Source organism: Canis aureus, chromosome 6 (genome assembly GCF_053574225.1).
Source record: "Canis aureus isolate CA01 chromosome 6, VMU_Caureus_v.1.0, whole genome shotgun sequence".
Taxonomy (NCBI): domain Eukaryota; kingdom Metazoa; phylum Chordata; class Mammalia; order Carnivora; family Canidae; genus Canis; species Canis aureus.
Genome location: NC_135616.1, coordinates 27,680,500 through 27,703,660, shown reverse-complemented (window position 1 = coordinate 27,703,660; position 23,161 = coordinate 27,680,500). Strand labels below are relative to the sequence as shown.

Here is a 23,161-nt window from a genome sequence, read left to right as displayed (position 1 = left end):
TACAACATAAATAACTTTGAAATCATTATGTTAAATGAAAGAAGACAGCCACAAAAGGCCACATATTATAGGATTCCATTTACATGAAATGTCCAGAATAGACCAATCTATAAAGACTGAAGTAAAAAACAAAAAAGAAAAAAAAAGACTGAAGTAAATTAGTGGTTGCTAGGAGCCAAGATGAATAGAAAATGGGAAGTGACTGCTAATGCATATGGAGTTACTTTCTGGGGTGATGAGAATATTCTGGAATTACACTGTGGTGATGGATCCACAATTCTGTGAATACATAAAAAAAATAATGAATTGTACATTTTAAGATGGTAAATTTTATGATATGTCAATTACAGGTAAATTTGGGGGGAAAAAGGAGTTACTATTAAAGCAAAAGTAACAACAATGTATTGGGGTTTACTTATAGAAGTAAAATATATGACAATATCACAAAAGTCAAGACACAGACTATTAGGGGCACCGGGGTGGCTCAGTGGTTGAGCATCTGCCTTTGGCTCAGGTCATTATCCTGGGGTCCTGGGATGGAGCCTGCATCAGGCTCTCCACATGGAGCCTGCTTTTCTCTCTGCCTACGTCCCTGTCTATCTCTCATGAATTAATAAATAAAATATTTTTTTAAAAAGACACAGACGGGGATCCCTGGGTGGCTCAGCGGTTTGGCGCCTGCCTTTGGCCCAGGGCGTGATCCTGGAGTCTGGGGATCGAGTCCCGCATCGGGCTCCCTGCATGGAGCCTGCTTCTTTCTCTGCCTGTGTCTCTGTGTCTCTCTCTCTGTGTCTCTCATGAGTAAATAAATAAAATATTTAAAAAAAAATAAAATAAAATAAAATAAATAAAAAATAAAAAGACAGACTGTTGAAAGGTCCTCAAAATTATAGGCAAAGTGGAAAATAACTTAAAATAGGCTGTGTTAAGTTAAAGATATATATTATAATTCCCAAAGTTAGTGAAATAGCCCAACAAAGAATTATAGTTAACAAGCCAACAGATTCATAAAAAATATGATGGACTTAATCCAAAAGAAGGCTATTGTTCAATATAAAATACACCTTTTATGAGAAAACATTTTCAATTTTGATAAGATCTTGCAAATTCAACTACTATTCACATCCCAGTATAAGGTGGGTACAATGGGGATACAAGTAACAAACTAGGCCTTTTGGGCAAATCACAGTTAAATCCCATAAACTACTAAACATAATAATCACTAACAAACTAAATATTGGAAATGTCATCAAGAACATGAACCAGGGATTGAAAAGCATTTTCTAGAAAGGGGTTCAATAGTAAATATTTTGGCTTTGTGGGCCAATAGCACTATGGTAGCAACTCTACCATTAGAATACAAAAGCAGCAATATTATTAAAAGAATAAGCGTGACTGTGTTCCAATAAAATTTTATTCACAAAACAGGCAGCCAGCAAATTGGGCCTATAGGTCATAGATTGTCAAACCCTGATTTAACCTTAACAAAAAGTAAAGTAAAACAAACCTATCAGATAAAGCACATGTAGCAAAGGAATGCACAGATACTAATACAAAGGCAAATAAGAAGAGGAAATCAATGACTGGGCTATAAAGAGTCTTTATGATACTTTTAAAGTGAAGGAAATAATAATAATAGTAATGCAGAGAAATTTTAACAAAGTTTCTTTCTTATATATAAAGGTTTATCCATCATCATCTAACAAATTCACAAGAACAAAAAATCATAAAGCACACTTAATAAAAGAAAAAATGGTTGTCAATTTGATTTACTAACTTCATATAGATCAGGATGTAGGTCTTTTGAGACATACTAAGAAAATAATTTTTTTTAACTAAGGCTTAAGGCAAGCCTAGACATTTTAGAACAAAACCTCAAGTATCCTAGAATCCTCTGTACCTTTTAAGATTGCTTGTAGATTATTTAACATTCTTTCTTCTACCCTTACCTATGGGTAACTTGTCAGCACAGACAAATCACTTATTAGTCAGCATTTATAAAGATTGGAGAATAATGGCAAAAAAAAAAAAAAAAAAAAAAAAAGGGAAATTACTGACCTGGTCATCTACTGAATCTCCTGCACCTTTTAAAGACTCCATGGAGACTGAAGCAGCAGTAACCCTGGAAGTCTTAAGTTTAACATCAGCTTTTGGACTTAACTTGTGTCTTGATTTCGTACTTTCTTCTGTAGAAATTCCTAAGGATTTACATCAAACAAAATATCAAAGTTATACTTCATTCTCTTAAACTCACCCCATGAAGCTCTTCCCTGACATCCTTCTATATGCGATCTGATGGGGAAAACTTACTTTATAAAGTAAAGTTTCATTTTAAACCTCTTAGTAAATAATGAATCATGAGAAGTTTATGTTTGGAATACATTTAAGATTCAATTGAAATATTTTTAAAAGGTGATGTGAAAATTTATTAGTCACATTAAAAGCAATAAATTACAACATACAATACATACCTTAATGTAAAGGAAATTAAAAATCTGATTTTTAATTTAATTAGGGTACCTTCAATGGCTCAGTTTTACTATTCATTTAGTAATAACCAGTAAGCTTTAAAGAGTCTATCACATAAACCTTATATCAAGAAGTTTCCACATTTTTCTTTGAAATACAAATTTAGGCTATTATTCATAATACAAAAAATAAGAACTCTTGCTTTTTAAGAGATGAATATTCTATAATTCATCAAAAGCTCACTTGCCTGACCAGCCCCTAAAATAAGGCAAACCTCAGTAAGGTGTAACGACATTTTTTTTTTTTTTAATTAGTTTCCAATGGTTTGTTCTGCATCTAATTATACCTGCAAAGTGGTCCTACTGTTTTATTTTCTCCTGACACTTAAGAGGCAGAGGAAGCTTACCAAATTTATACTGAAAATCATACCTGGAACATAAACTATTGATTGTTCTTCATCAGAAACTATGAAGAAGGACATGAAGGAAAATACTAGAAAAGATCATCCAATATCCAAACGCTGCCTCTATTCTGTACTTCTGTTATAATTCCTAATTTCTTTCGACCTGGGAATGTATAACAAACTTTTAAAAACAAAACTAGAAAGGAATACACGTGAAATAAATGTAGCAAAATTAATAATCTTTTAAAGTTCATCTTTACATATTCACAATTATATATTTTGTAAAATTTTTGGAAGCCCTTATTCCATAAAATTTTTATCCATGCTTATCACAAGTGAGATACCCTACCCTACAAATTCTGTTAAGTTCCTTTCATTTCCTTTCCTTTCATAGACAAGGATTTAAATGCTCGAGTTTGTTTATTATTGGAGAACCAACAAGTTATTTTAGGTATGAATAAATAATTTCAAAATGAGCTTTGGCTTTGAAGAACACTGTTTGAGGGCAAGTCAATCATGCAAACACAAAGGTTTTATTCTTCTGCAATGCATTTGTGAAATGTCCCAAGAAACCCTACTATTTAACAAATGGAAGAAATTTAACTTTTGGGGGGGGGGGGGGCGGGTAGGGAGAATCTTAAGCACGCTCCATGACCAGCGTGGAGCCCAAAGTGTGGTTTGATCTCACAACCCTGAGATTAGGATTTGAGCCAAAATCAAGAATCCAACAATTAACAGATTGAGGCACTCAGGTGCCCCGAAGGTGGAAGAAATTTAAGACAAAAAGAACTATTTTGAATTTCAAAAGAAATTTAGAAAGGCTAAGATCATACTACTGCTATAGAAGAAGAACCAATATAATAAAAAAGCTTTCTTTTCAGAAGCAAAATTTTGTTCACAAGTCTATCTAATAAATTGGGGCACCTGGGTGGCTCAATTGGTTAAGCATCTGCCTTTGGCTCAAGTCATGAACCCAGGGTCCTGGGATCCAGCCCCACATTGGCCTCCTTGCTTAATGGAGAGTCTGCTTCTGCTTCTGCCTCTGCCCCAGCCCCTCCCTTCCCCTCATGCTCTCTCTCTGGCTCTTGCTTTCAAATAAATGAATGAATGAATGAATGAATAAATATTTTTCTTAAAAAAAAAAGAATTCTAAATCCAGATATGTCCCCAATTTAATAACCTTCTATTAGACCTTTAGGGAGTGTCTAAACATTTTTTTTCCAAATGACTTAGAAAATTCCAGTTTTCTGTTCCTTTATAAAATGCTTTCTTTTCCAAGATTTCTAGACAAATTAATTATTTAAAACTTCCTTATAAAACAGTAGATTTAATAACATATTCAAAAAGTCAATATATTTCAGTTCAGGACCAACTCCAGCTATAGAATTTTTTCAAGGAGTGCTGATTATAAATGCCTAGAATCCCTATAAGAATTTAAGGAATACAAAGATGGTGCTACTGTCTGAGCTGCCAGATGATTTCTAATAGTTCTGTGCAGCAACACACATACTATCACAGATTCAAGATTTTGGCTAATTAACTAGTATCCCTAAACTTTAAATTTCCTCAGACATTAGGCATGGAGCTTAGATAATTTTATGGGGCACATAAGACAAGAAACAAAAATTAGACCCCACTAGTCCAAGGAAAGTGATAGTAGGTAACATTAGAGCAGAGAGAGAATTTATAAATTCGCTGGCACCCAATCTAAAAAAAAGCTTTATAAAATGAAATTGGGCAGGCTCTTCAACAGCAAACACCAAGTCATTTTCTTTGAATATCCCTTGGGACTACCAGACACAGGTGCTCAATTAATATTTAATTATTTGCTGTTGGAGATATACACATGGGAAAAGGTACCCAAGGGAAAAAAACTCATGCTGATTCAACACAAGCTCCATTTGGCAGTGTCTTCAATTAGAAGATACATTAGTGATGAATTTACAGAATATTCTCCAAAGTTGACCTAAGGAAAGGCCAACTTAGTTGAATTCTGGGAAATACACTACACTTCCCTACAATATTCACAAAGAAGACTTGACTGCTCACAGCTGAAACAGAGCAGCCGCTGAGGACCCAACTCAGCTGCACCTTGATTTGGAAGCTCATCAAGAATTTTATTTTTTTAAAGATTTATTTATTTGAGGGGTAGGGGTTAGGGCAGAGAGAGACACTCCAAGCAGGCTTCACACTGAGCGCAGAGCCCTATGTGGGGCTCAATCTCAAGACCCTGAGAACACAACCTGAGCTGAAACCAAGAGTCAGATGCTTAACCAACTGTACCACCCAGGTGCCCCAAAAAGCTCATCAAGCACTCAATACTTTCTCCTCTCAAACCTGATACAACTTCCCACATCCTTACTCTTGAGCTAGTAACTTTGCTTCTTATTTAGGAAAAACAAACTGTAGAGACCTTTCATAAGCTTTATTTGCAGATTACATAATATTACATATAGAAAATCCTAAAGACTCTACCTAAAAACCATTAGAATAAATGAATTCAGCAAAGCTTCAGGATACAAAATCAATATACAAAAATCTGTTGTGTTTCTGTACATGAATAACAAAAAAGAAATTAAGAAAATCCCATTTATCACTGCATCAAAAAAGAATACCTAAGAATAAACTTAACCAACGAGATGAAAGACCTATACATTGAAAACTGTAAGATATTGATAAAAGAAACTGAAGTCACAAATAGAAAGATATTCCATGCTTATAACTTGAAATAATTAATATTGTTAAAATGTCTGTACTGCTCAAAGTAATCTACAGAGTCAGTGTAACATCTACCAAAATTCCAATGCAATTTTTTACAAAAATAGATAGAAAATCCTAATATTTGTATGGAACCACAAAAGGCCCCAAACAGCCAAAGCAATCTTGAGAAAAAAGAATCAGAGACATCACGCTTTGAAATGCAATATAGTTTGAAATGTCAAACTATATTACAAAGCTATAGTAATCAAAACAGCATGGTATTGGCATAAAATCAGACTCAAAGACCCCCATGACAGCTACCTTTTTTCTGCTTTTTCTTCATATCACTGATATTCATTGGATGTACGACATATTTTACTTATTTGTGGCTTCATTTTATCTTACAAAAATGTAAGCACCAAATGGATGAGGATTTTCCTCTGTTTCCCACCCCCACTCTGGTTTTGTTCAGTGTTCCTTACCACCTATTGTCAAAAAATGCCCAGCTTATAGTAAATCATCTATGGAAGAATGAAAGTGATATTTATTTCTATGAGGCACTGTCCAACAACTCTTTGGTGTTGTCTCTCTTTATCTTGTTGAGGCTCAGAACCCATCACCCCAAGATGTGTCACTTTGAAATGTGGGTTATTTTGAGTTGAAAACAATCAAGGCCCAAAAGACTCAAGAAGAAACTTTCACCTTCCCACAAATGGCCTAAAAGAATTTAGATAGAGGACCTGCTCCCAGAAGGGAGATATCACCGTAAATAACTACAGTATACAGTATAAGTAAGGGGTGGTAGACAGGGATGAATTTAGCAAATTCTGTTAAAATTCCTCTCTATGTCCCATTGTTTCTATATAGCCCAGAAAACTTTAACTTCTTTTTTTTTTTAATCAAACATTTACTCCTTTCATTTTCCTGTGAATTGCTTTCTTTTCCTTCAAAGTCCCAGACCCCTACTCCCTTCTCAGTTAGGAATGACAAGCATACCTAACTTTGCTTGTCTTTGGAATCTCTCAGATATATGTGGATTCCCCATATGTACCTAATTAAGTTTGATTTTTCTCCTCCTAATGTCTCACGTCATTTTAATTCTTAGACCAGCCAGAAGTCCCTTGAAGGGTAAAGGAAAATTTCAAAATATGAGGGCAAGATCCATTAGCTACATCCATGCTAGGTATCTTTTCAAATATAAAAATGCTAAATAAATTGACCTTAACAAGGGCTTAAAAAATAAGCCTAAAAATATTTGAAATTGCCTCCATCCAACCTATCCTTTCTAATCATTTGTAATCTATCCTCATCTCATCTGAAGAACCCAAATATTTACTTTCTTCAAATATAAAGTCCAAAATATATACAAGCCTATTTTATGGGAAAGGCAAAGAGACACAATATATACCAAATGTATACTGGACCTCTCATTGGGTTCTATGTGCCACCTCGGTTCTACTTTGGGATCTTTGTAAGTTCTTTAGAAGACAAGTACAGAAAATTATAAAGCATCCTTAATGCTGGTACCAAACTCCGAATCCCCAGAATTAAAGCAGTAATTAGAAACTCAAGGTAGAGGTAATAGGCAGCAGCATATCTATCCCAGACCACCAAAAGCTGAAGAAAATAAACTTGGTACTGCACACTCTAACCTTCTGAGGTTTTTTTTTTTTTTTTTTTTTAATATTTTGACAGGAAGCAAGAGGGCACACGTGTGTGCACACACGAGTGAGGGGGTGGGCAGAGGGCAAGAACAAGAAGCAGACTCCCCACTGAGCATGGAGAGAGCAAGACTGGGGGTTCCATCCTAGGACCCTGAGATTATGACCTGAGCAGAAGGCAGATGCTTAACTGATTGAACCACCCAGGCACCCCTAACCTTTTGAGTTTTGATTATTTACCAGCAACACATATATATGTAATTACTGATCCCAGTGACATTCCTGACTAGTGTATTATTTTAACATCAACATAAAGATTCTATTTTGAATTGAATATCCAATGACATGGATTATAGCTAATTCAATGTTTTGACCAAGTGCTTTACAATTCATATTTGTTGATATCAAGTTAAAAATACTGTTAATGATAATACACTGGAGTGCATTTACCCAATCAAATATAGATACTGCAGAAATACTAATTTCTTTTGATATTACCGGGAGCTATAATAAAGGAGGAAAGCAGTTCTTGGCTGAAGGGGCTTATTTTACTTGCAGATTTAACCCATAAAATGACAACATGGCATATTCATTGTTTATACATAAGGTATAAAAACATACCTTGTGCAAAACAGCACTGCTGAATCATACTGTGCAGGAGATGCATAACTCATAAGGACAACAGTAAAAAAGATGATGTTCAGTCACAGATGATCTGTCCTCACATGACAGAAACATCTAGGACTGGAAAATATCTCAATCACGTTTTTCTAATTGTTTAGGCAAAGCACTGAATATCTGTCTTTCAATTACTGTGAGAGGTATATCTGATTATACACACATACTTTTTGGTCTTTCCCTATTGAAAGTTCTATACAAAGGCTAAGGGGTGATCTAGGAATTTGTCCATATAACAGAAAAAGAGATGAAGATCCAAAGACACATGATTAAACCAAATGAGTCATAACTATCCTTATGCTTTTTAGCAAAGATTCAGTAGTAAATTTACATTGGACAATTGCTTTTGTGTCCTACTGACATATCTGAGGCTGGATGGCAATTGGTCATTTTTCAGAATAGGTGAGGGATCTAGGTAATACTAGTAACCTTGCAAGTCACTTCACACATCAGGATTTCTATCAATGTAATAACTACCATTTTGCCCATATAATTTCAACTCCTCACTTTCTATGGAAAGATGAGTATTTCACATTAATTTTCAAAGTTAGAGAGAATGTAAGAAAAAAGGAGAGGATGCAGGACTTCTATGTGAAATAAGGAGGAAGATAAGTATATGATAAGTGAGCATACAGTGCTGCTTTGACCAAGAGCACAGTGCTCAGTTCATTTACCTACCAACTTAATCAGTACCACAGCCATACACTGCCCCCCCAACACCATTTATACCTATCAGAACAATTCCATTGGTCATTGATAAAGGTAAGGAATGATAACCAAAACCACATAGGTGGCTATGAAAATGGTTACACTAAAAAAGCACTTTATTTGAAGCTGATAACCTTCAAATATCTCCACCATCACAAAATTCTACCATTGCAAGCACAGTGTTTCCTGAGAAGACTCCTCCCAGTTTCCTGACTTCCTGATTCAGCCCAGTTCCCAATGTACATTTTCTCTGTGTCCTTCCTGATAAGTAAGGAGAAAAAAAAAAATTAACGTGCACGGTGCGCTGGTACATTTTACTTGATTGTCACCCACCTATCAGAGACAAATGGTAATTATGTTTAGAAAGGGCCTAACCCTAAACATTGAGCAGCAAGGATTGCAAAAAATGTCCCTCCCTCCACATGACACTGCCATCCTAGTATTGTCACTCAATAAGGAAAACTATTGATAACACAATTTTGTAAGTTTCACCGGGAGCTAAGTAGAAAGTGCAGAGGACGATTCTGCCCAAGTTAACAGCCATGCCTCAAACACTGCTATCATGGATCCCAGCAAACAGACACAGAGATTTGCCTCTCTGCAGGCACCCAATACACGGGCTGTCCTCTCAGGTCACACCTTTCTAAGTGAGGTAACTGGCCAAGACCCAACCATCAGGCTGGGCCAGTCTACCTAAACCAGAGAGCGAACGAGTTCTGTCACACACCTCATCCCAGGTCTTGAACCGGGTACACCACCCCAACAGCCTCTCCACACACACACACACACACACACCCTCAAAACAACCCAAGAACTCCAATCCTGCCAGCGGTGACTCACGATCCACACGTAAAATCAACACTCCTCCCAGGAGCAATGATTTGCGACGCTTTTGTATTCCGTAACCAGCATCACCGCACCACATTCAGCCCCACACCTCTCCGAAAAACGCCAGGACCAAAAACCACATCGCTGACAGGCCTACAAAGTCGGACAAGGCCCTTCCTGACTTGCTCCCAACAACGCAGACCAAGGACAGTCCTAAGCCAAGGTCTCTCCTCCGCAGAGGCTCGGCCGGCCCGAGGTCACCGCGGTCAGAGGGGCCCTCCCCCCGCCCCCGCCCCCGCCCCCCACGGCCGGGCCACGACTCTAGGCCATCTTTTCAAAGCTCACCGCCGAGGAGGGCCGGGAAGCCTCGGCGCTCAGCCCCCACACCTAGAGCTCCAGCCTGGAGACACAGTCAGGCTCTCTGCTCCCTAACACCCCGGCCAGCGGAGAGCCCGGCACCCCCTCGGCGGCCGGAAAGGCCGGCCCCGCCCCCGGGGACAGCGTCGAGCCTCTCCCCTCCGCGCAGAGTCCCAGGCGGCCGCTCGCCGCTCGCCGCTCGCCGCACCGGGGAGGGCGCCGGCGCCCCCTGCCAGGCGGGCAAAGGATACAGTCCCGGCTCCAGAACGCCGCCGCGCCCAGGCGGGAGGGGCCCGCCACGTCCGCCATCTTGAAACAACCGCCACTCCGGGCGTAGCGCCGGGGCCGCCCCGCCCCGGCCTGCAGGCCCAGTCCCCATTGGCCGCACGGCGCAGAGGCCCGCCCCCGCTTGCGCGGCCGGCCCAGGCGCGGCGGCAGGGTCCGTGTGGAGGAGTCGCTGTGTCTCGGCGGCTTGGTGTGGAGCGACCGCGGGGACAGGGAGAACGAGGCTGCCGCGGAACTACTCCTCCCAGAGCACCCCGGGCCTCCCATCTCCGCCCCGCCGCGCTCTCGGGCGCCGAGGACTACAACTCCCGGCATGCCTTGGACTTGATGTCCGAGCCTCTGGGGCGGCGTAGCGCCGTCCCGCCCGCCCGGCTCTCCCGCGGGGTCCCCGCACCCGCACTCGCCGCGCGCCGAGCGGGGACGCGAGCCATGGAGGAGACGCCGCCCCCGGGCTGCAGCAAGCCGCACCTGGAGAAGCTGACCCTGGGGATCACCCGCATCCTCGGTGAGTGGAGCGGGGGGCCGTGGGAAGCGACTGCGGGACGCGGGGATGTACGCCTGAAGCCGGGAGCGGCGACGTGGACCCTGCGCCCCTGTGCGCCAGTGGGCATCGCTGCTGTGACTTCCGTTGTGAAGGAGGAGAGCGGAGCCGGGTGCGTGACTGGGCCCGGGAGCGTCTGCGGGGAGTGCTCGGACGCAGGGCCGGGAAGGCCGAAGGTTCCCCCCGCCCCCCCCCCCACGACCACCACCTCCAGCCCAGGCCCGCCCACCCCCCGGGGCTCGGAAAGGACGAGCTGAGGCGCGCCAAAGGGGGAGACGGCAGGCACCTGGCAGTGGGCACGTTGGGTTTCCCGAGAGGCATTCTTGGCCAGGGGAGTATCCTTGAGACGCGAGCCTTCTTCCTCCGGTAGGTAGCGGAGAGCGGGGAACGCCGCGCGCAGCCTCGCAGCGCAGGTGCCAGGTGACGATCCCCACGCGCGGTCGGAGGGAGTCCAGGCGTGCGCCGCGGAATCGGTTGGTTTTTCCCTTCCTGGACCTTTATCCAGGACCCGCCGCTGTGTTACACTTCGCTGCTGCGAAGATGGCGAGGGGGACCGAAAGGGTTCCGTGAGGAAACTCCACAGCCTCGGTACCCCCGGAGGTGTGAAAGGCGGCCGCCAGGCCTCTGTCAGGGCTTTGAAATAACACACAGGAGGAGGGGACTCACCCCCTCTGCGGAGCCAGGGAGTGTGGGAATACGTCCTGCGGGAGCTGAGGCTAGATTTTGAAAGACGAATTGAAGTTAGATGACCAAAGAAGAAAACAGTAGCCTAAGTAGGCTGCGTGGCACGCTTCGATGCCTGCTTATCACATGTATAATAAAATCTAGATTCTGTACCGTGACCCACAGTCGTTATGATCTGCCCTCCTCAGTCTTTCTGACTTTATTTTTTACTGTTTTTTTTGGCCACAGTGGCCTCCTTGTACCGTAAACTTAGCAAGCCTGTTCCTGCTTCAAGGCCTTTACTAGACCCTCCCCCCTCCCCATCTGCAGTTCTCTTTCCCTCACTTCATTCAATATCAGTATCTCAGAGAAGCATTCCCCGAATGTACTTCTAATAATGCCTTTCTCCGTCATTGTCTTCCCTTATCGTTTATGTATTTATTTATTTAATAATCATTATGGGTTGATCACTACTTGGAATTGCTTGTTGGGTTGCTTTCTTAATTTACTTGTCTCTTCTGTAATAGAAGTCCATGAATTTAGGAGCCTTGTCTTGTTCTTGCTGGTATTCCCCAGTGTCTACAATAAATGCTGCAGTAAATGAGGACAAAACACCATCATACGTTTGAGAGAAATAATAAGGTTTAGAAATGAAGTTATAGAGTTGGGCAAGAAAAGATCTAATCATCAAGACCAACCACATCCTGTCCCCCCCATTAAAAAAGATACTGCCTTTTAATTAATGTTTAATCTACTCAAGACTGGCCAAATTCCCCTTAAGCTGTCAGTTCAATTTAAAGACCTAAATAATTAAATAACTAAACATTTTTAAATTTCATTTATACATTTAGTATTTTTATGTTATTGAGCATTCCAGATGTCTGGCATTAAACAACTCCGGTAATTAAATTTATAGCGAAGCTGGTTTCCTCGTGAACCTTCTAATACTTTATATCGATTTAATCAAAACTTCATAATTTCAAGCTAATATTCATAAGTCAAAAATCCATTATATTTTTATTTTTTTCACATTTGGTTTTTGTCTTGAAAATATATTAAGAGAATTTTTTAAAACAAGGTGGCTGAAGTCAGTGGTGGATGTGTAGTAGGCAAACTACCACACCAAAATCTCATTTCTCTAAATGATGTGTGAAATAACTCCATAACTATGACAGTTCTATCCAAAACCAAGCCCAACAGTGCTTAAAGACAGAGAATGCCAGAAGTGCAAAATAACTATGAGTAAAAAGAGAAAAAAGCAAACCCCAGCACTGTCCCAGCCCCACTCCTTCACTGCTAGAAGGCTCTATGGCAAGCAAAAGCAGACCCAGAAATGATGCCAGCGAAGAGACTAGTTGAAGCAACAGAAAGTTTAAAACCACCAATCTGAAAGTATAACAGTAATAACAACTGGGTAAATCTGAGCAGAGGGGCAGGAAAGGGACTTTAAAGTAGGTGCTATTTAAAGGGTCAGCCATGCAATTGAAAGGGACAGTATTCCAAATGTATATATTCCAGAGGAGAAAATGTGCAAAAAAGAAGAGTCTTGGCAATTGATAATAAAAGCTCAAAGAAAAAGGAAAGCTCGCATCTCTCTCCCATACCTGAAAAACTTGCTAAAATATCTGTACTTTGCTTCAACTGACTGGAAAGGGTGTCAAGTACCAGAACCTAGAGAGAACTAAGACTAAAATCAGGATATGAAATGCTAAACAAATGAAAAATTTTTTATGATGATGGAGTGTTTCCTACTCAATGGAAATGAGTAAGGAAATGTTAATTTTGGTAACGGATGATTAAATATATTCTGATCTACCTGAGATACAACAAGATCAATTTCAGCTGACCTTTGAACACAGGTTTGAACTGTGTGGGTTCATTTATCCATAGATTTTGTACAGTACAAGAGTATAAATATATTTACCCTTCTGATTTTCTTAACATTATCTTTTCTAGTTTGTTATAAGAATGCAGTATATAATATACAAAATACGTGTTAATCAACTGTTTACGTTATCATTAAGGTTTCTCATAGTAGGCTATTAGTAATGTTTTTGGAGAGTCCAAAGTTATACATGGATTTTCATCTTCATGGGGATTCATAATCCCTAACCTTGTTCAAGGTTCAACTGTGTATCTGTCCTCTCCATCCTAGACTTCTTTTTTTCTGTGATTTTTTAAAATCATTTTGTTTTTTCATCATGATAAGAGTATTTAATTCACATTCCCTATTTCCTCCATTCCCTGACCCACCTCCCTTCTGGTAACCATCAGTTCTCTATAGTTGAGTTTATTTCTTGGCTTGTCCTTTTTTTTTTTTTTTCTCTTCACTCATTTGTTTTGTTTCTTAAATTACACATTTGAATGAGATCATATGGTATTTATTTTTCTCTGACTGACTTCACTTAGCATGATACTCTCTAGCTCTATCCATGTTGTTGAAAATGACAGGATTTCATTTTTAATGATTACATAATAATCCATTGTATATGTATACCACATCTTTATGCATTCATCAATTGATGTACACTTGGGATGCTTCCATAGTTTGGCTATGTAGTAAATACTGCTGCAGTAAACACAGGAGTGCCTATATCCCTTTGAATTACTGTTTTTGTATTCTTTGGGTAAATATCCAATAGTGTGATTCCTTGATTGTGGAGTAGTTCTATTTTTAACTTGTTGAGGAGCCTCCACGCTGTTTTCTACAGTGTCTACACCAGTTTTCATTCCCACCAACAGTGCAGGAAGGTTCCTTTTCTTCGTATCCTCACCAACACTGCCCACTTGCCGTTTCTTGTGTTTTTTTATTTTAGCCGTTGGGGCAGGTGTGAGGTGACATGACACCTCATTGTAATTTTGATTTGCATTTCCCTGATGATAAGTGATGATTAGCTTCTTTTCATGTGTCTGTTAGCCATCCCTATGTCTTTGTTGGAGAAATGTCTCTTTATGTCTTCTGCTCATTTTATAATTTGATTATTTGGGTTTTTTGGGTGTTGAGTTTGGTAAGGTCTTTCTATATTCGGGATACTAACCCCTTATCAGATACATCATTTGCAAATATTTTCTCCGATTTTTTAGGTTGCCTTTTAGTTTTGTTGATTCTCTTGCTGTGCAAAAAATTTTATTTTGATGTCGTCCCAATAGTTTACTTTTGCTTTTATTTCCCTTGCCTCAGGAGACATATCTATAAAATTGTTGCTAGGACCTATGTCAGAGAGGTTACTGCCTGTGCTCTCCTCAAGGATTTTTATAGCTTCAGGTCTCACACTTAGGTCTTTAATCCATTTTGAGTTTGTTCTTGTGTATGGTGAAAGAAAGTGGTCCAGTTTCGTCTTTGGCATGTGGCTGTCCAGTTTTCCCAACATCATTTGTTGAAGAGACTTTTTTTCCCATTGTATTAATTGACCATATAGTTGTGGGTTTGTTTCTGGGTTTTCTATTCTGTTTCAACTGTTTTTCCTGAAAAACAATTATGAAGCAGAAGAAAACTAAAACTAAACTCCAGACAGAATTAAATTACATAGGGTGCCTGAGTAGCTCAGTGGCTACGTGTCTGTCTTCAGTTCAGGTCATGATCCCGGGGTCCTGGGATCAAGTCTCCCATCAGGCTCCCCATAGGGAGCCTGCTTCTTTCTCCCTCTGCCTATGTCTCTGTGTCTCTCATCAATAAATAAAACGCTTAAAAATAAAAAGGAAAAGGAGAATTAAATTACATAAACATAGATTCAATATGAAACACTGTGCTTTTCAGTGTATCATTAAGACAGTTAAAAGAAAACCTATAGGAGAGACTGTTTGCAAATCCCATATATGAGAAGGGACTTATAGATGGAAACTATTAAGAACTCTTACAACTCAACAATGAAAGTCAAATAATCCAACTTTAAAGGATTTCAGTGGAAATTTGTCCAGAGGAGATATACAAATGAGCAATAAGCACATAAAAAGATGATCATCATTATTATTCTTTGGGGAAATTGAAATCAAAACCACAGTCACATACTACTTAACATCCATTTGGGTGGCCATAATCAAAAAGACTGACATAAGTGTTTACAAGGTTATGGAAAAATTGGAATCCACATGCACTGCCGGTGGAAATGTAAAATGGCACTACTGCTTTGGAAAAGTTTGGCACTTCTTCAAAAAGTTAAAAATACTGTTACCATATGTCCTAGCAATTCCACTTCTAGATGTGAACTCAAGAAAATGAAATCTTATTTACACTCAGAACTTGCACAATAATATGCTTAGCTACATTATTTATAATAGTCAAAAGAGGAAACAATTTAAATGTCAATCAACTGAAGAATAGATATATAAGATGTGGTATATCTATACAATAGAAATTTATTTACCCATAAAAATGAAGTATTGATACATGCTGCAATAGGGATGAATTTTGAAAACTAAGTGATAGAAGCCAATTAGAAAGGCATATGTGTAATTCCATTTATGTGAAATGTCTAGAAGAGGCAAATCTATAGACTCAAAGTAGATTAGTGGTTGCCTCAGAAGGGTGGGAGTGAGGAATGGGGAGTGGCTGCTAAAAGACACAAAGTTACTTTTTGGGGGGTGGATGCACAACTCTGAATATATTGAAAACCACTGAATTACACACTTTAAGAGGGTGGGCTTTAGGTATGGGAATTACATCTCAAAAAAGGTGGTGTTGGTTTGCCGTTGGTGTTTTAATAAAAGAAAAGCTAGGGGCGCCTGGCTGGCTCAGTTGGTGAAGCATCTGACTCCTAATCTAAGTGTTGTGAGTTCAAGTCCCACATTGGGTGTAGAGATTACTTAAAATAAAAATCTTAAAAAAAAAAGCTGGGGGAGGAAATCTAGAAACATCCCTCAAAGATACCCTGCCTTATTGCTCAGGACTATGAAATTGATGATATATCACACCTGAGATTACACACAGGCAATTATCCAAATGAGCCTGATATAATCACATAAGCCCTTTAAAACAAGCTATTAACGAAAGGGGAAGTCAAAAAGGTTTGAAGCATGAAAAGGATTTCTTATGAATTCCGGGCTTGAAAATGGATAGGAACACATGACAAGGAATGCAAATGCCCCTGGAAACTGAAAGTGACCCCAGCTAAAGGCAAGCTAAAGGAAGGAGACTTCAGTCCTACAACAACAGGGAATTGAATTATGCAGGAATGAACTTGGAAAATGCCTGGAGCTCTACATGAAAACACAAAAGCTGATACCTAAGCAGTCAGCATACCACGTGTAAAGATAGGAATGTAAATCAATTTTAGCCCCAGAAAAAATCCGACTCGGGCTGTGCCATATTTCTGAGCTACAGAACTATGACCTAAAATGGTGGTTGTTTGAATCTGCTAATTAATTGTAATTTATCATGTAGCCATAGAAAACTTAATACATTCCCCCAAGTATTTTAAAAATCAAATGATATACATCTAAAAAAGAGGGAAAGATAGTAAGTATAACATAATGCAAAGTTAAGACCATAACAATAAATATGAATGGGCTTTAAGTCACCTAGTAATAGAAAAAGATTTTAAACCTAGCTCTGAAGAACCAACTGTTTAGGCCAAAAATATGCCTAAAGCAAACTAGTTCATAGATGTTAAAAATGAAGAGAGGGAGACATATTTCTGGTGTCCCACAACCGTGTGCACATTCAGTGATTCTCTAGAAGGACTCAGAAACAGGACTCCCAGCTATACTGTATTACATTAATTTGCAAGGTATAAAGATGTATCAGATGGAGTCTAGAGGAATCCATGCATAGGCTTCTGAAATTTTCCCTCATGTCAGTGGTCCCATACAATACACTGCTTCCCTAAGCAATGAAATGCAGCAATAATACATGCAGTGTTTATGCTCAGAGAAGTCTGCTTAAGACTCAAATTCCAGGGGCTTAAGTGGGGGCTGGTCAAATAGGTAAAACCATCAGGCACAGCTAATGAAATTTTAGACTCCTAGAAAGATAGCAGATGTATCTTTGTAGTTGCATGGGCTACAAAGTGATGGGCAAAATCACTTTGTCAATACAGAACACATCCAAAGGCCAAATTTCCAGGTTCAACCAAAGTTGAACCCTACAAGCTGGTGCTTCTAAAAATGTTTACCTCAGGTTGGCTATGTCAACTCTTTCCTATGCAGTTTATCCCATCCCACTTCCTAGCCCCCCACTATCCTGCCTTCAAACTATGGTTTCTAGTATGTCCTTATCTAATTCTTTGATTTATGTGATAGATTAGTTTTCTTCAATTATTCTCTGAATGTTCTTACCTAATCACAGAGATATCTCCATTTTTCCCCCTCTGGCTCTTAAAGACCATTAATGTCACATCTTGGATTCCAGAATCTCATACTTTAGCTCTATGGCCAGTATTTTTAGGTCATGTAAATGACCTCTTTCTCTGACCTGTGCACATTTGCCTGTTCTGAAAAGTCACTTCTGAACCCACAAATGCACACTGTATGTGTCAAAGTTCTTGGTTGCAGACCATAGAGTACACTAGCTAATTTAAGGCTAGACTTTTCTAAATCTTAAAGCAGCAATGGACCAATGAAGAAACAGACCACAAAATCACTGGCAGCACTAAAAGGAGCAGCCTGCAGGCTGAGGACCACACTGCAGAAAGAAGATGCTGAGTGGGAAGTACCTATGGCTGGTATGCTAAGGAAGCTGCAGGCTTATGAAATGCCATTGCTTCTGTCACAGCTCTCAACACCATGAGATCCAAACACCTTTGCAGCTATGCTTGTAAGAAGATCTAATCTTCCCCACTTACCCTTTCTCCTGCTCCTTCCAAGCTGTATGAGAGTGAGTTTCCATGCAGGAATATTAGTCTGAGGGAGCCTCACTGAAGTGGAGTCTGGGAAATGTAGTCTTTATCTGTCCAGTCTCTAAAATACAGGAATGCACAGTAGAAGGGAGCAGGAGTAGGTTTTCAGTGAGCCAGTCTGCAGGAATGGCCCATTATCCTTTAAAGGCCCAGATCAACTGAATCTGATCATTTTCTGTCACTTTTTCAGTCTTTATCTACCTCCCTCTACCTTTAACTCCTGAGGCCCTTAGGATCTGTATTACTCAGTTTCACATATATATTATCTTGAAATTTTCACTTTTTTTTCATGTTTGTAGTGTTTGTGCAATATTTCTTGAGGTTGTGTCTCCTACTTAAATTCCTTATCTCTGGCAATGATTTTTGTTGTGCCCAAGATTGCGAATCCGAGAAACCACCAAGGAGCCGACACCGATGCAAACACACGAGGGTTTATTTACAAGCTCGAGCTTGGGTCCAAGTATACCCGACACAGCGGAGCGGGGACTTGGACCCCGAGGTGGGTTTCAGCTTAGTTTTATGGGCTGGTCTAGGGAACCTCCAGAAGGGGTGGAGGAATTTCTCAAGTTCTGTTTACATTCTGATATGGGGCTTTAAAGGGCATTGAGTTGTAAGCAGTTTTTTCCTGTAACTGAAGCAAGGTAAATTTCAGCTCTTATTCACAGGGGCCTGGGATGGCTGTACTTGTGCTAACGCTGAACTTAAAGTGGAATGGCCTTAATTTTCTCGGCCTCCACAATTCTCCCAAGCTGAGGACATAGAAGGTTCTCATTAAATACATCAGAGATTTGTTTTCTACCGGGGTGTATGTCCCAGTTATCTATTGCTGGGTGGCAAACCACCCCAAAACATAGTGGATTTAAATAGAAATCTACTGTATCTCCCAGTTCTGTCAGTTGACTGGGCCTAGCTGGGAGGGTTCTCATTTTGGGTTTCTCAAGTGGTTGCAATTAAATACAGCTGGGACTGGAATTATCTGATACCTCAGCTAGACTGTAAATCCAAGATGGGTTTCATTCATGTCTGGCTTCTCAGTGCTTCTCAACATTTTCTTCAGAAAAGTAGCTTGGATTCAGTGTATGATGGCTCAGGGCACAGAGGAAGAGGAAACTCAGTTTTCCTAAGTACAAAACTGGCACAGCATCTCCTTGCCATATTTTATTACTCAAAGCCATCACAGGCCAACCTCAAATTCAAGAAGGTGGAGAAATAGACTCCTCCTCTCAATGGAGAACTGTTTTTGGGAAGGCAGGGAAGAAAGGAATTGATAGCACTCAACTTTGGAGTAAGCTACCACAGAGTTTTCATCTGTGGCATGTCATACAATTATGTAGAGTGCAGCTCGCTGAGACTAAAGACCTGAGTTTCATAGGTTCATTTAATATTTCATTTCCTACTCTGCCATACAGATTATTCCAGCCAGGCTGGTCACAAATACTTGTCGTTGGTCCCAGAGGCAGGAAAGTGGGGATGGCTAGGCCTAGTCAGTTATTATTTCTCCTGTGACATCTTAATAGACCAAGGACAACTTGTTCCTGCTCTTGCTTTCCAAACATCTTCACAATGCTTTTGGTTATCTGTGATATTGTGATTTATAATAAGAAATACATATTTGGTCTTCCTTTCTGGTTCTGGCACAGACCTTCCAAAATCTTTGGGAGTTCCTAAGTGATAAGTCATAAAAAGTGTCTTTTGTTCTATTGACATACCTTTGGAAACCCCCTAGGTAACCAGGTTGCGGATTGGTTGCCTGAACAATCACTGTGATTAGAGAGTTGGAACTTTTAGTCCTACTTCCTGATTTCTTAGGAAGGGAGAGGAGCTAGAGGTTGAATGAATTGCCAGTGGTTGATAACTTAATCAATTGTGCGTCTATAGTGAAGCCTCCATGAAAATGCAAAAGAAGCAAGTCTGGGGAGCTTCTAGGTTGATGAACCAGAAAGAACACTTCCATTGTCACTGTGCTGGGCCCCAAACCCCGGAGGACAGAAGCTGCTTTGTTTGGGACCTTGCCCAATACATCTTTTTATCTGACTATTGATTTATAATATCCTTTGTAATCTGTTAAGAAAGTAGGTGTCTTAAGTTCTGTGAGTCACCTTAGCAAAGTAATTGAACCAAAGGAGGGTTTCAGTAAGGAGGAATCTCTTATTTATAGCCAGTCAGAAGCACAATTAACAACTTGGCGTTGGAATTAGCATCTTAAGTGGAGGGCAGTTTTGTGGGACTGAGCATTTAGCTTGTGGATGCTGTCTCTGGATAGATGGTGCCAGAATTGGGTTGAATTGATGTCTAAGAATTGCTTGGTGTGAGGAAAGCTACTTCCCATCCCCCTGTCAGAATTAACTACTAAGAGAATATAGTAGAAAAAGCTAATTAGGCTTGGTGTTGCAGTTGTGCTTAGAGATTCAGTTCTATGAAATTATTTAATGTCTCTCAACCGGTTTCTTATCTTTAAAAAAAATGAGTAATGATACCTGCTTCATAAGATCATTGAAAGATTAAAAGATAATTTATACCAATTCCCTGAAATAGAGCATTATACAAATGAGACTTATTTTCTATCTCCCCTTCTTCATCCCCAGTACCCCCTCCCACCACTGCTGTTTATATTGGGTAACAAAGTCCCTACAGTTAGTACTTCCTAAACAGTTTATTATAGGAAGGTTTTTAAAGTCAGCACGTTGACCAGTTGACCTGTCTTGAATGTGTTCAAAGTGTCATATGTCCTTGTTAGCCCTAAAAGTAAAATAGCCAGTTATTTTATCAGCACAATAGTTGGTGGTTTTTTGTGTTTTTTGTTTGTTTGTGTGTTTGTTTTTTTAGTTGTTTTTTGGGGGGAGGGGATAACAGAGAATTGCAATTCTGGACACACAACCTCTGGCAAACAATAGGTGAGTCCAGAAATCAAAGATAAGACACGTTACTTTATAGAGAAAAAGGAGGGAGTTGGGAGGGGTTGCTTTGAAGGAGGTCCATTGGAGGAAAGTGAGAGTGCAGGGTGATGGTGGTTTCTCATTTGTCTGAGTTGTTGCTGGGCAAGGAGAAATTCTTTCTTCCTTCTGCTGAAGTGGTAAAGCTGGCTTGTACCTGTTGGGAATGCAAGGTAACTCTCTTCCTGTTGAGGTATGCAATTGATAGAGTGCTACAGCACTTGGGCTCCCCCTTCTGACCTCCTGATTCCATTTTAAACTCAAAGTCGTTTATTCCATTGTGCAGCTTTATCTGTAGTAGCATCACAACAGTTTTGTGTGAGCCTGTAGCCCCTACACATGGGCCTATTATGCACGGAACTGTTGTGCACTTTTCCATCTCAGCCTATTGACAGTGATGCTATTGGCTAGGAAAGCCTGATGCACTCACCTGAGCATATGTAGTTGGTGATGAGCCCCCACAGACATATTCCTGACTGGAGCCAATGTTGTAGCTGGGCTGGGCTGGCCCTTGTGGTTCTTACAGTGATTGCAAGATGCACCTCAGTAACAACCATCAGGGAACTTTAAAAAAAGGATATATTACTCAAAAGTCCAAGAGGGTGCATGCCATGCCTGAGGGCCCCACAGCCACGTGAGGGAGAAGAGGAACAGGCCTGGGTCTCTGCTTTAATAGTATCCAAGGATGGGGTGGCTAGGGTTTCACAGAACCACTCTTTTTTGGTGAATGTAAAACTTAAACGTGGGAATTCAGGTGCAGGAGGGGGAAAAGCAGGGGTCAGTCAAGCCATCAAACAGTTCCCCAAGTTACTCAGGGCTTTTAAACAGGAGAACTTCACAGATGCGGTGACCTGGTTCCTCGTTGTTTAGCTAGTAGCTGTGTCACACACTGGCAATTTGTTTATTTAAGATGGATGTATTTGAAATGGAAGGGTTGGCAATCAAAAGCTTAATGTCCGGTACTTATATTGTGTGTCCTCCAGCAACGCTAGATACTAGACTGCCCTGTAGATGTAGTCAGATGACATCATTATGCAACCGGGTGGATCACTGACAAAGAATTCTGTATTGTTCTGTCCTACAACAGTGGGTATAGTAGGCAGCTAAGACTGATTGAACCTACGCTCTATATTTGCATAGGATAGTTGCTAGAGGGCTTTGCTGAAGGACAGACATAAACTCTTAAGTAGACCCATGTTTGGAGTTAGCCTAGCTACTTGGAGTGACCTAACCCCTCAACCTGAATGTCCTTTCTATAAAATGTGAATAAGGGGATCCCTGGGTGGCACAGCGGTTTGGCGCCTGCCTTTGGCCCAGGGCACGATCCTGGAGACCCGGGATCGAATCCCACGTCGGGCTTCCGGTGCATGGAGCCTGCTTCTCCCTCTGCCTGTGTCTCTGCCTCTCTCTCTCTCTCACTGTGTGCCTATCATAAATAAATAAAAAATTAAAAAAAAATTTTTTTAATGTGAATAACATTTACTATTCACTGTCTTAGCTTTGGTGGAACAATGCCACAAGGAACCCTGAAGACATGGACAGCATCTTCCATCCTAACTAGTCAAGGGAGTAGCAAGGACTTAGCCCAAGTCTAACAGCTTGAAGCTCATGATGTTTGTTTGGTTTTGGGTTTTGTTTTTGTTTTTGTGTGTGTGTGTGTGTTTTTTTTTAAGATTTTGTTGTTTTGAGAGAGAGACTAAGAGCACAAGCAGGGAGAGAGAGAAAAGGTGAAGCAGCCTCTCCACTGAGCATGGAGCCCAATGCAGGGCTGGATCCCAGAATCCCCGGGATCATGACCTGAGCAGAAGGCACACACTTAACTGACTGAGCCACCCAGGCATTCCTTCATGGTGTTTTTCCACCATAGTACCATGGTTCCCAATATCTTAGAACATTGAACAGAAGGCAGAAAAAAAAAATTGAGTATACTTTTTTACTTTTCCAAAGCACCTTTACCTTTGCTGCTTCTGCTTCCTTTATCAGGGAAATATAATTATTGTGTCTCTGAATGCTAAGAAAGGTCACATCTCAGGTCACAAAACTAGTGAATGTATAAACCAAGATTAGAATATGTGGAATCCGGGATCCCTGGGTGGCGCCAC

The 23,161-nt window shown here is 40.4% G+C and overlaps 2 protein-coding genes across 18 annotated transcripts in view; one reads left to right on the top strand and one right to left on the bottom strand.

Moving 5' to 3' along the window:
• The window catches only part of KIAA1328 (KIAA1328 ortholog), a 366,861-nt gene extending 355,817 nt beyond the window's left edge, over positions 1-11,044 (bottom strand). Inside the window, exons 1-4 of one of the 11 annotated variants that reach the window (XM_077900519.1) lie at positions 10,056-10,160; positions 7,855-7,883; positions 2,899-3,035; positions 2,059-2,198 (exon numbers count right to left, since the gene is read on the bottom strand). In XM_077900519.1, the coding sequence (XP_077756645.1) occupies positions 2,059-2,198; positions 2,899-2,950 (192 nt within the window). In that variant the 5' untranslated portion in view covers positions 2,951-3,035; positions 7,855-7,883; positions 10,056-10,160. Of the gene's footprint in view, positions 1-2,058; positions 2,199-2,898; positions 3,036-7,854; positions 7,978-9,792; positions 10,018-10,055; positions 10,381-10,406; positions 10,466-10,916 lie in introns of those variants that run through there. The other 10 variants (XM_077900518.1, XM_077900521.1, XM_077900522.1 and 7 more) reach the window with 10 other exon arrangements.
• The window catches only part of TPGS2 (tubulin polyglutamylase complex subunit 2), a 67,612-nt gene continuing 54,685 nt past the window's right edge, over positions 10,235-23,161 (top strand). Inside the window, exon 1 of one of the 7 annotated variants that reach the window (XR_013381378.1) lies at positions 10,235-10,594. Coding sequence is in view for 2 of the 7 variants with exons in the window: in XM_077900581.1 (XP_077756707.1) it covers positions 10,417-10,594 (178 nt within the window). In the remaining 5 variants the exon portion in view is untranslated. Of the gene's footprint in view, positions 10,595-10,721; positions 10,743-10,867; positions 10,997-11,080; positions 11,231-23,161 lie in introns of those variants that run through there. The other 6 variants (XM_077900581.1, XM_077900579.1, XM_077900584.1 and 3 more) reach the window with 6 other exon arrangements.